Source organism: Acanthaster planci, linkage group LG19, assembly GCF_054643075.1.
Source record: "Acanthaster planci isolate LZ-2023a linkage group LG19, COTS_SCS, whole genome shotgun sequence".
Taxonomy (NCBI): Eukaryota; Metazoa; Echinodermata; class Asteroidea; order Valvatida; family Acanthasteridae; genus Acanthaster; species Acanthaster planci.
Window position 1 is genome coordinate 4,243,383 of NC_141795.1, and position 13,633 is coordinate 4,257,015.

Genomic DNA, 13,633 nt, shown 5'->3' on the forward strand with positions numbered 1-13,633 from the left:
AAAGAAAAGGGACCAGACAAAAATTTAACTTGTGTGTCAGAAATCTCAGGGATGCTTGTATGCATGTTATTGGGCCCTGAACAGAGCTGATATTTTACACAATGTTTCCCATGAGGTTTGAATTAGTGGACTGTACCACTAGCTAGGGAAAGCTCCACTCTGGACGAAGTCTAATTTTCATAAATGGCTTGGCTTTGCGCTAAAATTAACTAAACTGCATAGCGCCCTCATTCGAAGCCATTGCAAAAATATACATGTAATACGTTGGCGGAATTTTTGTCACGCTGGCGCTACTGTACTCCCTGGGCAGCGCTCTCTCAGAGAGGAAAAGTGATTGAAATGCAGCGCTGGATATGCAGGTAACTTGTAACATCTTACAGAAGTTGCACCCAGGGGTGTACATTTTCAGTTCGATTAAATGGCCTGCATGAGGCAGTCTTAATTCTCTAGCCTGGAGGACAAAACACCAGAAACTGAGCGACACTGGTCGCCGAGCAGCAACAGCGTGTAGGCCTAGTCGGCATGCTTGCCAAACCGCCAGTGCCGGGTCAATCGTCGCGATGGCCGGGCGTAGTAGCGGCCTTGTTTTACGGTGTGTTGTCTGGCTCCATGTCATTTGTTAACAAGGCCGTGTTGACCACGCTGGGATTCCATTTCCCGTGCTTCTTGATGCTGTGTCAGATGGTGAGTCTCCCTAGTCATGCTAGTTTCATTTTTTTGTTGGCCAATTTTCAAAGCCAAAGTACCGCGTACCGGTGGTAGGCCTAGGCCCTATCATTATAGTCACGTGTACAGGCATGACAGGTAGAGGGAATGTACATGTATGTCTGCCATGTGTGCCGTGCAAACCAGGTGAGGGGCAGATGGGGGGGTGGGGTTAGGCCCCTCAGTGTACCAAAGCAAATGATACACAGTTAACCCCACTAGTGCAGTGTGGCACGGACTCTCACTCCCGCTCAATCCTTAGTCACATATCCGTATACACAATTTGCGTGTTCTACAATATGCTTTGTGACTTGAATAATTAAAAAGAACTTTTGTCATTTCTTGTAGTAAGAAACAAGATTGATTCAGAAATGATTCAATTCATTTATTTCATGTGCTTACAGGTATAATGTGTGTGTACATATACATGGTGAGACCTCAAAATACTAGACATACTATAACTAATAGGTAGGTACAGTGTAGGTTTAAAACAAGAAATCAATCTCACCACTCATTCCTTGAAATCCTAGGCTTTAGCAACAAAATTAGGGTTGGACTTAATCTTGTATATTTTTGTGTACCTATAGTTCATTGTAACATTTCTTAACTCTTGTCTTTTTTTTCGCCAGCTCTTCACAGCAGCTCTGCTGAGATGTCTCGGTGCTCTTGGCCGTGTTTCTCTCCCACTTGCCACCCTTGCTAATCTTCGGCTGTGCTGGCTGCCGTCTTTCTTTGGACTGTTCCACTCGGTCCTGTCTCTGCAAGCCCTGGATGGCATGAACGTAGCCATGTACACCATCCTCAAACGTTGCGTGCCTCTTGTGACGCTGCTGCTGGCACCGTGCTTGCCCACAAAGGGGGCCCCAAGTCTGTTTGTCGTTGTGTCCATCGCGGTGATGACCTTGGGTTGTGTATTCACAGGTTTGTTTCCCCAAATTGGTGCTTTGTTGCAAAGTTTTCTGGAGAGTCACTTCATTGTGGTTGACTTTACTTCGAGATTTGTCATTTACAAACACACGCATCAAGAACTCTAGGCATTTTTGATTTCCATGTGCCTGTGATCCGCAAATTGGATGGACTGCCTTTCCAAGATGCTGGGAGGGGGTAACTAGAAAGTCTTTCCTCTCAGCAGTCTGTCTGTAGTTAGTTATAAATCACTATCCATGCATACCTAAGAGCCTGTAAGAGCCCGTTAAGTGACCAGTCTTAAAGTACCGGCTGGCTTTGTGTCACCTCTAGCAGAATGTGCCATATATGTGCCAATCTCCACACACTAGTGACAGGACTTGTGGCCAATCAAGATGCAGAATCTGTGGTTGAGGTGTTCTAATCATGAATATGTTTGGGGGTATCATTTAAAGGGACATTGTTGGGAGGGGGGTTGACATAGGAAATGTCAGCTTATCTTAGCTTTCGTTGATTAGATTTTAATTCTGAAGTTCAGCTTTTTTGTACACCTGCTCTGTACAAAATATGGAAACTTTCTTAAATGACAGCTTTTTGCTGGTTGTTTTTCAACTTGTTGTGTCTATGGCCACTTCCACACCTGTACTAATTAAAAAAGAGATCACTGAACTGTTGTCTTGTTTCCATGCTTTTTATGTGCAGGACTTGGGGACTTGACCTTTGACCTGGCTGCGTACACATTCGGCCTGCTGAGCGTTTTTTCCCAGGCCCTCTACCTGACTTTAGTGCAAAGCCTGAGCCTGCAGGAGAACACGCTGTCGGCTGCCGGTATCGCTTACCTCAACAGCCTGAACTGCTTGGTACCCCTTCTCCTCTACACAGCCTACACCTCGGAGTTGGCCCGAGTCTGGGATTTCCCTGACCTGCATTCCCCGCGCTTCCTCCTGGCGTTCCTCGTGGTGATCTCCATGGGATGCGCCCTGAACTACTCGGTGTTCCTCTGCACCACCCTGACCTCTGCCCTCACCCTGAGCGTGGTGGGAGTCATGAAGAGTGTTGTGGTGGTGATGGTGGGGCTTTTTGTTTTTGGCGGAGTGAAGCTGAGTGTACTAGGTGGGGTAGGCGTGGCCTTGAACACCCTGGGCAGTAGCTTGTACACCTATGCCAAGTATCGGGAGAAGACTGGTGTAGCCATTGAGGCAGATCACACTTCAACATCTCAGAACTTAGTTTCAGGTCAGGCTTAGGTTTCAAATGAGGGTCGTTTGATCTTCTCCTGAACAGAGCAACTGGTGCCTTCATATTAGGCCTTTGATCACATCTGAGAATTCGGTTCCACGTTCAGCATCTGTATACTGTTTACTGTTTTATTAACACGTTAACACGTTATAAAGAACAACATTTAGGTAAAGGGTGAAGCGTGGATTTGCTTTTGTACCCTAACCTATTGACAAACATACATATTGTAACATATAGATTAGGCTTCGTGGTGGAAATGAAAATCATCAGATTATGGACCTGAAAACTGGCGTTGTGAACCTTGTACAGGCATCCACGTCTGTGACCTCGTTTCACATGCAGCTGAGGTTTGCCTTGGTGGAATGGATTCAGAAGGTCATCTGATTATGGATGCCAGGACTTTGCTGTATTGGTGGACCAGAACAGACATGTAGTAACACCCTCAGCAAGGGTCAGAGTCAAATTAAAATTGACGGGATTCGGGATGCAATGGAGGATGTAGGAAGCATCGTGTGATCAATATCAAAGTGGTTTTCAGCAGAATGTGCACAAACACAAGCCAGTGTTTTTGGATGAGAGATGTGCAATGACTTTCAACTACGTGTAAACTCAGGACACCGTGTGTTGCCAAACTTCATTTACTGTGTGGTCAAAATGTTTCTTCTGGCAGTTGCTACATACATGGAAACTCTACTCACACAGTGATCAAAAGACAAGAAGTGGATAGTATATTTAACTCACAGAAATGACAGTACATGTACATATAAATTCTCTTTCTTTTGGGGGCATCAAAACTTTTAAACAAGTACTGTATGCAATATTTTAAGTTACCTTGTCTGTACAAAAGCTTTGCATGTGTTCAGAAATGTCTAATGATATTTGATTTTTATCTGGAATGTATGGTGTACACGTACATGTAGGCGCGTGCTTTGCAATAACTGTATATCTATGGATGTAGATAATGTGTATCTTTTTATCAATCAACCATGTCTGTTCATAAACATTATAAGATTGCAGTGGGTGCTTTCATAATGCAGTATCTGACATATGTTGGTACTTTTATGTTACAATAAGCACTGTACATGTATATGTAGTACCTGTGTATTGTGTAGGATTGACCTTGCCTCTAGTGTTGAGCTGAGTGTGGTAATTGTGAGCCCAGTCCCAAGAGAATTCAAGCTTTGATTGGAGATTTACCCCCCCCCATCAACACACTTATCAAAGCAGTGATCAAGCTTTGCACAGTATTAAATTGACTAAGCATCAGGGATGTTAATTAATGCATTAATCACTTGATATGTAAACACACATGATTTTCCTTATTTGTTCCACGGATGTGTACGCTCGTTCAAGAAATCTTTTTTCATTTCTGCAGTTAACATACTAACGCATCGTGCTTGGTTAAAAGCAGTTGCAAGGTTGAAGAATTTACGGGTACGAAAACCTGCCCCCAGCAAGTTTTTTGGGGTCAGAAAATCTGACATTAAATAGCTACCTGTATTTTGGGCCTTGCATCTTACACCAAAACAACACCTCAATTCTCAGCCTTGTCCAGACGTTGCTAATACACGTACATGTAAATTACAACCTGGCTGGTTGGCATGGAATCACTTCCCCCCCCCATTGGTTGCTCCATGGCCTTTTTTTCTGCAATAAAAAATGATAAGTGTTGTAAAGACACTCATCAGTGCAAGCTGCAGTTGCAACTCAATTGGATGTTACAGAAAACAGTGCCCCCCAGTTCTTTTGGGTTAAGGTTTATTTTAAAAAATCCCACTGTGATGGTTGTATACCGGTGAGAATTCTTACAATTTTGAGTTGATGCACATTTACATACGTGTATGTACAAGTACATATAAGTACATGTGGTGACCCATGAATAGATTGGAAGCCATTACATGTATCCTGTTGCACTGTGCAGACATGTACAACATGTCATAGTAATAGTTTTGTATTAATGAAAGTCGACTGTGTCCCGTTTTTATTTACTTTCAAAACATTCCTGGGATAAAATAAATGAATTACCAAAGTACAATCAGTCAACCCTTTTGGAATTTATTTCAAAACACTTGTTAAATTAAAAGCAGATTGAAAATTTTAGTACAGTACAAATTAAAAGTTAATGGATTCTACCACAAAAAAAGCCAAGGTAAAGTCTGCTATATGAGAATGCTGCCTAAGTAATGCACCCTCACAGAATTTACACTTAATTGTTAACAAAATCTTTAATCAAAGACAAAACTTTGCTCAAAAATAGAATTTATAAAGCAGATGTACAGTCAATCATTTACACGTACACAGATCAGACAATGACCCCTTTTCAACGGCTATTTACATTAGTGGAAAAAAATGTTTAAATGAGATGTGTATTATTGAAAATGTTATGCCTTTCTGATTTTGAATACACGCTAAAATAAAACCAAAAGCTAAATACATGATAACGTTTGCCAGAAAATCTTCAAACATAACTCAGACAGTGTACAGTATATGTATACATGTAGAAAATGTGCTTAGCAGAGATGAACAGCTGAATACAAACCAATGCATTCCCGCATTGGTCCCACGGCCATATTAAGCAGATGAACAAATCTTAGACATTTTCTAAGTTCATGCAAGTTTCAAATGTCCTTGACACTACTACAGCTATAAAAGTTTGAACTGAACACACTTGGGAAAACTATTTCACTACTAAAAATAAAGTGTAAGACAAATTGCACAATACAGCTCGATGCATGTTCATCGGCCTGTTACCCACAGCTGTGGTGGAATTTTGTTCAAAGTCACTTCCACAACCAAAATTAGCATCAGCTTTGTTACAGGATTTGTGCCTTATGAGCTTACATGTAACACTGCAAACAACTGCTTAACTCAAAATAAACTTCACAAATACACCTAAAGAACTAAAAACAGTCCATGATGCAAGGCATGCAGGCGTACTTGCAAACCTGAAATTTGTCAAAGGGCTTTTCCAATAAGTCTGTCGTGCCTATTGTGAATTTTTGCCACAAATGATCAGAATATTAAACTTTACACAATGTGCTTAGAAATCCCTCAACCCTTATAGATCAAGAATTTCGTTTGTATCAAAATGCAATCTAATAAATAAAGTTTACACGGTTTACAGAGCAGCATATCAGACACAGTACAGCAGAATAATAATGCTCACATTCTGTTGCATTGTTCTACAAATGTATGAAGCTCAACTTCAATCTCTTTTTGTTTGTCTGTCTCTTGGCATTACTTCGAACTACTTGTACAAGTTAGTCAAGCCCAAGGTAAACTGATTCAGTGTATGGTTTGTGAGACGCCAATGTAAATACATGTACACAACACCAGTGATTTAGCAGTACACACATTGTTTACACATGTACAGAAAAGTATAAAAAAAAGAGCATTACAAAAATTGCAACTGTTGGTTTGGGCAAGACTGGAACTACCATTCCAACTCGGTTTCTTTTTGAATCAGATTCACATCCAGTGTCAATCTGTGTACGTTGCAAGACTGAGCCAATGTGACTAATGAACTTAATAGTAATCTACAATATCGAAACAAGTCTTATCTACAGTTCAGTTTATCTCCATAGTCCAACCCTCGGGTTTAGGTTTGGACAAGAGGTTACTTATTCCTGTACAGGTAGCTTGCTTTGCCTTCAGATTCTGGCTTCAAGATACGAGCACAAGCACGCAATGAAACAGAACAAGAAACAATTTTGTGCAGTTTACACTTGTGGCATATTTTGGAATGAAAGCCCCAGGTAATAACGTACATGTACGGTGTACCAGTGTCTCTGAACATTGACACCTCTGATTACATTTTGTCCAGTCCCTGTGATGTATGCAAATACAAATACGATCCCCCCGCAACCTGCCCTCCACCCTGGATGCCAACTTTCTTCCTGTATCCGGATGCGATGCAGCGACTGCGAGGAAAAGTGTCAACGTATATTAAGTGTTTTCGCGATTGCCGTGATTTATTACATCCACTTTCCCTTTTAAGCAATCCCCTCTTCTCGAAATTTGATGAGAATTATGAAAAATCTGACATTGCACACTGGTTGAATGAGACTTGGACCGTTCATCTCTGAATAATTGTGCTCCTTGGTACAACACGCTTTGAAGAATTGTTTTAAACCCAGACACCACATACTACAACAAACACTGATTGAAAGCACTGTTAGCCACCATACTATTCCTCACTTACATGTATACATGTAGTCAAATTTTTGGATATGCAAAGTATCCAGAGGAGTGAGAGCAGGTAACAGGGGAGTGTACTGCACACACCGTGGGGACAAGGTTGATGTCTGTTTAAAATAATTCAGCATTCATAAATTGATACACGCATAGCTTTTGCCATAACCTCATTTACTCTCAGCGTAAATGGCAAATCTGCCTTCAAAACCAATGGACAAGACTTTCAGCTTTCATTTAAAGTTATCTATTATAAAATGACGAAGCTGCTAATGGACATTTATGAACCAAAGAAAAAAAACTGTCATGAAATGAATTTCAGCTAATTGCCAAACTGCAACAAAAATAACCAAGACTGTCTTCAATTGGCAGAACTGTCACTAGTGTCACCTAACACGAGGTGTCTCATTTCTGACATGACGCTGACACTCGGGCTCAATAATGGCAAAATGTCAAACGTGCTGAGTCTGTCCTCCCTAGCAAGGAGAACCACACAAATGTCGTTAAGTGATACGTTGGTCGACTCTCAGGAGACAACAGAGTCTGCTGATTGGTGACAGTCCATTTAGTACTTGTAGTCCTTGGTGGCTTGTTGATTGAGGGATGGCATAGCCTCGCTCAGGTTCTGGTCCAGTTTCTGGTAGCCATCCTTGGTCCTCTTCCGACGTCCGTTGCCGTTCCTGCCCTCGATAATAATGGCAATGATCTGTGGGCCGAGAAGAAAAAAAAATGTCTGCATGTTAAGTGTCTACCTGTGTCATTAGGCCTAATAACACCATCCGGAATCGCAGCAGGGAATGTGTCACATGTAGTTGGGTAAAGGAAAGGATAAAGGACGGCGGTGGCTTTTCAAGGGGGGGGAGTTGTCTGAGGAGGGAGGGATCTTACCCGTTGTTTGTTGTGATACAGAATGTATGTTGCCATGATCAGAATGATGGCAGACAGAGAGTAGGCCATAAAGTGACTACTTGAGGTTTCTTCATCGAGTGAAAGATGATTACTGGGCTGCTCCGCTTTCACTGTGTCTTTAGTATCGTCTCCCTTCAATCCTCCTTGTTCCTGCTGTTCCTGCAGAAAAAAGGTTGTCAATGAAAATACTTAAATTTCCAAAATAGCAATTTTTAACGGGAATGTGAAGTTGAAGTGCTGGTGCAGTGATGAGCCATTGCATCACTTCAAGTCAGGATTTTCCTGACAATGAACCTGTTTAATGTAAAGGCTTTGAACTGGTAACAAAAACTCTGTTCAGTTTTCACTACTTTTTGTCTGTATAGTACCAACCAAGCTGACACAATTTTCTTTATACAAACTTTTGATTTGAAGTTCATTGCTCCTTGAAAAAAAACAACAGAATCATCAAATAAAAACCTGTCAGATTGCCGACAATCCCACACCCCAGCCCTTTCATCCAATACAGATCTTACCAACCTTCTTCTGTTCTCCACTCTGAACTGGCTCTAAGTTTTCAAAGTTTTCACCGTCCTTGTTATACAGATTATCTTCCAGATCCCCGATCTGGTTGTGGTATAATTCATTAGAGGTCTCTGACCCATAATAGTCCGTGCCATCTACTTTAGGTTCGTTTGGCGGCAGACTCTGTTCAGCACCATCGGTCTCTGGCTGGTTTATTTCCTCTTGGTCTCTGTCATACTCCTTATCATCTTGCTGTAGTGCTCCTTGTCCGTTAGTCTGACTACCTTCCTGTGAAATTCCTTGTCCAAAGTTCTTTCCATCTGATGGAATGTTTCCCTCTAAATGGCTCTCCTCGCCTGGAAGAGCCTTTCTTTCTCCATAGTTCTCTCCACCCTCAGATGCATATCCTTGTGGGTTCTTGTAGTTCTCTCCTGCTTGTGAACGGCTTCCTTGCCCATTTAGGTAGCTCCCTCCACCTGACAGATCATTTCCTTGTGGGTTCTTGTAGTTCTCTCCTACTTGTGAATGGCTTCCTTGCCGATTCACGTAGTTCTCTCCACCTGGTGCATCATATCCTTGTGGGTACTTGTAGTTCTGTCCTGCTTGAGGAGGGCTTCCTTGCCAATTCATGTAGTTCCCTCCCCCCTCAGGTGCATTTCCTCGTGGGGTTTGTGGGTTGTTGTAGTTCCCTCCTGCTTGAAGAGGGCTCCCTTGCCCATTTAGGTAGCTCCCTCCACCCCCAGGTGTGTTTCCTTGTGGGTTTTGTGGGTTCCTGTAGTTCACTCCTGCTTGAGGAGGGCTCCCTTGCCCATTTAGGTAGCTCCCTCCACCCGACAGATCATTTCCTTGTGGGTTCTTGTAGTTTTCTCCTACTTGCGAACGGCTTCCTTGCCGATTCACGTAGTTCTGTCCACCTGGTGCATCATATCCTTGTGGGTACTTGTAGTTCTGTCCTGCTTGAGGAGGGCTTCCTTGCCAATTCATGTAGTTCCCTCCCCCCTCAGGTGCATTTCCTTGTGGGGTTTGTGGGTAGTTGTAATTCCCTCCTGCTTGAGGAGGGCTCCCTTGCCCATTTAGGTTGCTCCCTCCACCCCCAGGTGTGTTTCCTTGTGGGGTTTGTGGGTTCTTGTAATTCCCTCCTGCTTGAGGAGGGCTCCCTTGCCCATTTAGGTAGTTCCCTCCACCCCCAGGTGCATTTCCTTGTGGGGTTTGTGGGTTCTTGTAATTCCCTCCTGCTTGAGGAGGGCTCCCTTGCCCATTTAGGTAGCTCCCTCCACCCCCAAGTGTGTTTCCTTGTGGGTTTTGTGGGTTGTAGTAGTTCCCTCCTGCTTGAGGAGGGCTCCCTTGCCCATTTAGGTAGCTCCCTCCACCCCCAGGTGCATTTCCTTGTGGGGTTTGTGGGTTGTTGTAATTCCCTCCTGCTTGAAGAGGGCTCCCTTGCCCATTTAGGTAGCTCCCTCCACCCCCAGGTGTGTTTCCTTGTGGGGTTTGTGGGTTCTTGTAATTCCCTCCTGCTTGAGGAGGGCTCCCTTGCCCATTTAGGTAGCTCCCTCCACCCCCAGGTGCATTTCCTTGTGGGGTTTGTGGGTTCTTGTAATTCCCTCCTGCTTGAAGAGGGCTCCCTTGCCCATTTAGGTAGCTCCCTCCACCCCCAGGTGTGTTTCCTTGTGGGTTTTGTGGGTTGTTGTAGTTCCCTCCTGCTTGAGGAGGGCTCCTTTGTCCATTTAGGTAGCTCCCTCCACCCGATGGATCATTTCCTTGTGGGTTCTTGTACAAGTAGTTCTCTCCAGCTTGTGGGGGGCTTCCTTGCCCATTCATGAAGCTGCCTGTGATTCCTAATCCTTTACTTTGATCTAGGATTCGTTGTCCATCCTCACCCCCTGGTGCAGTGTTGCCTTGTCCTGTTTTGTTACCACCTTGTTCCAGGATTTGTTTTTTATCTTCACTCCCTGGTTCAGTTTTCAATTGTCCTCCTTTGTCACCATCTGGCTCGGGGGTTTGTTGTCTATCCTCACCCCCTGGTGCAGTGTTGCCTTGTCCTGTTTTGTCACCGTCTGGTTCAGGGGTTTGTTGTCTATCCTCACCCCCTGGTGCAGTGTTGCCTTGTCCTGTTTTGTCACCATCTGGTTCGGGGGTTTGTTGTCTATCCTCACCCCCTGGTGCAGTGTTGCCTTGTCCTGTTTTGTCACCATCTGGTTCGGGGGTTTGTTGTCTATCCTCACCCCCTGGTGCAGTGTTGCCTTGTCCTGTTTTGTCACCATCTGGTTCGGGGGTTTGTTGTCTATCCTCACCCCCTGGTGCAGTGTTGCCTTGTCCTGTTTTGTTACCATCTTGTTCAGGGTCTCGTCTATCTTCACTCCCTGTTTCAGTGCTTCCTTGCCCTGTTTGCTTACTGCCTTGTGTGGGGATTTCTTCTCTGTTCTTTCCACCTTCTTTATCGTCTTCTAGTCCTCCATCAACACCAACTTCTTTAGTTTTTTCCTTTCCTTCAACATCCACATCTGTGTTGCCTACAACAGAGAAAGAAGGGAAATGGTGTTGATGTTGAAGGTTCTCGTTGTTATTATGTGTTAATTGTGTTATTTCAGGGCAGGGGGGAGGTGATTTACATATTGTAATTTGTGTAAAATCCAATCTGTCATACATGCAATTCCACAGTGAAATCATTTCCTCCAAATCCAGCCTTTTTGCCAACATATACAAGTACAGTACACATATTTTTTATACTTCAACACTAAGGGGTACAACTAGCCACAAATTTGAGATTCCAAAGAGTGACAGTCGGGTGTACAGCAAAGCAAGATATTTTGTTTCTTTTTTTCTGGTACATTCTGAAACCTGTGTAAAAATTAAAGAGGACTTTGTCTCTTTTTCAGAAGATGTACATGTCGACCTACACATGTACTGTACATTTACATGTAGAGGTCACTGAAATAATGATGTTTCCAACATGATTTTTCACTAAAAATTGACAGGACAATTACATGAATTACAATGGGCATATCATCTCATGTTTATTCAAAACCATCTACACACATGTATAAGATTGTTAACAGCCAAAACATGCAAAATAAGCTCAAGTTTCTGGGTCTTCAAGATACATGTAAGAGGGTTGTAGTTCGTATTCATTTTCCTATACCCCAGTCTGCTCGGCCCGTTACAAATTTTGGTGGCAGCGGCGTTGGCTTATTTCTTTTAAATGGAAATTGTGTGTTTTTGATAATTTAAAGCACATGTATTATGGCTAGCGAACAGATTTCTGAGGGGAATCTCTCAAACATGCATCACGCTCGTTTAGAACAATCAACACCATTATTAGCCAACGCGAAATCTGTCAAAGAAGAAATAGCTAAGCTAGAAGCTGAAATTAGTATTCTTGATGAACTTCTGCAGGGCGTGGCTCGAGGACAGCGCCATTCAGATTCCTGTCATAGTTTGAAATTAATCCTGATGATATGTCCAAGTGAAACTGCACAGGTCAGGGGTAACAGGGACACAAACACGTCACACTTTTGGACAGCGAATTTATAGAATGATCCATGTCTAACCTCAAAAAGGATACATTGTACAAACATGGTAAACCATTTGGGAAAAGAGTTCCAGTTTTGGACAACACTAATTTTCCCTTTTCACCATTCACATGTTTGTTGGTCTCTGTCATGTATGTTACAACTAGGTTGGATGTTTTCTTCATTTACAGGACGACTGATGTCCAGGGTACATGTATGAAATTCTCCAGCCACAGCCAAATTTTGTCAATAGTTTTTTCTCACATTTTTTACATGTACCTGGCAGAGGCAGCTCAAAATGTCGTTCACGAATGCATTGTTTCCTGAATTCCATAAATGCTGTGTTGACATTAACAAATATGCCCACAGACGTTTTTTACAGGAAATTTAGTGGAACTCCACGCTTCCTAGCGTGATTCATGAACATGTGGTGAACAGTCCACATTCATCCAGTATTTGTGCATGCAGTTGGGGGCAGTCGGTAGCTATGTATTTCATGCAAGCACAAACGTGTACTGCCACATACAATGTACTAGACATGCTAGACGAACGTAGATCGCTCACGATGGAAAGCATGGAGTTGTACTAAATTTCTGGCAAAATACATTGTTCGCTGGCGTACTTAGTAATTTCAAAACAGCATTCGGGCTTGGCCTACAAGGTACCCCCTGGAACTGTGGGGTCCGACGTCCGCTCTGCTTCCAAGAAGCGGAGTGGACCCCACACTTCTGGGGGAACATGTACCTATATCATGTATAAGGCACTTGTGAACAACATTTTGAGCTGCCTCTGCCAGGTAAAAACATGAAAAATGTGTGAAAAAGCTATTGAAAAATTCCACTATGGCAGGAGAACTTTACATGGATGGTACATGTAGTTGCAACAGACGACGCCCACGTCCACTGGGCTACGAGTAGGCCCTACGTGTATTGTCCGGAGCTGGGGAACTCTTTCCGCGCTCCTTAGCTTAGTACAGTTTGTCCGTGATGACCAACACACACCACGCCTACCTTGAGTCACGGACACGTTATCTGTCTCAACATGCTCAGCTGTGGTGGATGTGATCGGTGCCGCCAGAATTCCTGGTAACTCTAGTAACAGTAACATACAGAGCAACAAGAGCGCTGTCAACACAACAGAACGCCGCTTCCTCGTCTGCTCCGCCGCCATGATGAATTGATTGGGTTATTTGAACTTATTATATTACTCAGTTTTGAATGGCTGAGCTCATAGTCACACGGTACCCAGGAGGGTACGGTGGTACATGTAGCCTAGTTTGGCGAAGGTCCGATTTTTTCACTTCACTTCCCGCTTTCCACGTTGTTTTAATACACGTAATACTGCTTACGTGTCCACTGCGTGTACGATCAGTGTGCGTGATGAAAAATCACGCCCGACGCATCGACACCGCGCATCATTCGTAGGTGCTATCGATTATTATTGATTGACACGCGTATGATTGACGTCATGTTACATACGAATTGGCTCAGCATAATTTTTACCCCTGATTTTGAGGTTTTTCAGCTGGATGAAAGTTCTAGTTTGATACTAGGGATTCACAGTGCATACTATTATCGGGCAACCAAAAGATGGAAGTATTTTGTAATTGATATCAGCGATGAAGCCACATTTGGAAGAAGGTCGTAGTTTAGAAATTGAATTAACTGTTC

The 13,633-nt window shown here is 43.2% G+C and overlaps 3 protein-coding genes across 4 annotated transcripts in view; 2 read left to right on the top strand and 1 right to left on the bottom strand.

Annotated features, from left to right (window-relative positions):
• The window catches only part of LOC110975939 (lysosomal alpha-mannosidase-like), a 73,138-nt gene that overhangs the window by 45,296 nt on the left and 14,209 nt on the right, over nt 1-13,633 (top strand). The window contains exon 1 of one of the 2 annotated variants that reach the window (XM_022228859.2): nt 249-359. The exons of the other annotated variant lie outside the window; for it this stretch is intronic. Coding sequence (XP_022084551.2) covers nt 340-359 — 20 coding nt within the window. The 5' untranslated portion in view covers nt 249-339. Of the gene's footprint in view, nt 1-248; nt 360-13,633 lie in introns of those variants that run through there. 2 annotated transcript variants of the gene reach the window in all.
• On the top strand, nt 353-4,885 carry slc35d3 (solute carrier family 35 member D3). Its single transcript, XM_022229118.2, has 3 exons — nt 353-684; nt 1,335-1,626; nt 2,314-4,885. The coding sequence occupies exons 1-3, from the start codon at nt 523-525 to the stop codon at nt 2,856-2,858; spliced, it is 999 nt and encodes a 332-aa protein (XP_022084810.2). The 5' UTR covers nt 353-522; the 3' UTR covers nt 2,859-4,885.
• Nucleotides 4,885-13,609, bottom strand: LOC110976021 (uncharacterized). The gene is made up of 4 exons (XM_087129994.1): nt 12,974-13,609; nt 8,470-10,964; nt 7,930-8,109; nt 4,885-7,747 (listed from the first exon to the last, which is right to left on the bottom strand). Exons 1-4 carry the CDS (start codon nt 13,131-13,133, stop codon nt 7,607-7,609), a joined length of 2,976 nt encoding a protein of 991 aa, XP_086986120.1. The 5' UTR covers nt 13,134-13,609; the 3' UTR covers nt 4,885-7,606.

What these genes read in the sequence shown, in the direction of transcription:
- slc35d3 (XM_022229118.2), top strand. Translation starts at nt 523, where the DNA reads ATGCTTGCCAAACCGCCAGTGCCGGGTCAATCGTCGCGATGGCCGGGC. An exon ending in TCTTGATGCTGTGTCAGATG is followed by an intron (nt 685 to 1,334) that starts GTGAGTCTCCCT and finishes TTTTTTCGCCAG; the next exon opens with CTCTTCACAGCAGCTCTGCT. An exon ending in CTTGGGTTGTGTATTCACAG is followed by an intron (nt 1,627 to 2,313) that starts GTTTGTTTCCCC and finishes TTTTATGTGCAG; the next exon opens with GACTTGGGGACTTGACCTTT.
- LOC110976021 (XM_087129994.1), bottom strand. Translation starts at nt 13,133, where the DNA reads ATGGCGGCGGAGCAGACGAGGAAGCGGCGTTCTGTTGTGTTGACAGCG. An exon ending in TAACGTGTCCGTGACTCAAG is followed by an intron (nt 10,965 to 12,973) that starts GTAGGCGTGGTG and finishes TCTCTGTTGTAG; the next exon opens with GCAACACAGATGTGGATGTT. An exon ending in TGTATCACAACAAACAACGG is followed by an intron (nt 7,748 to 7,929) that starts GTAAGATCCCTC and finishes CTCGGCCCACAG; the next exon opens with ATCATTGCCATTATTATCGA.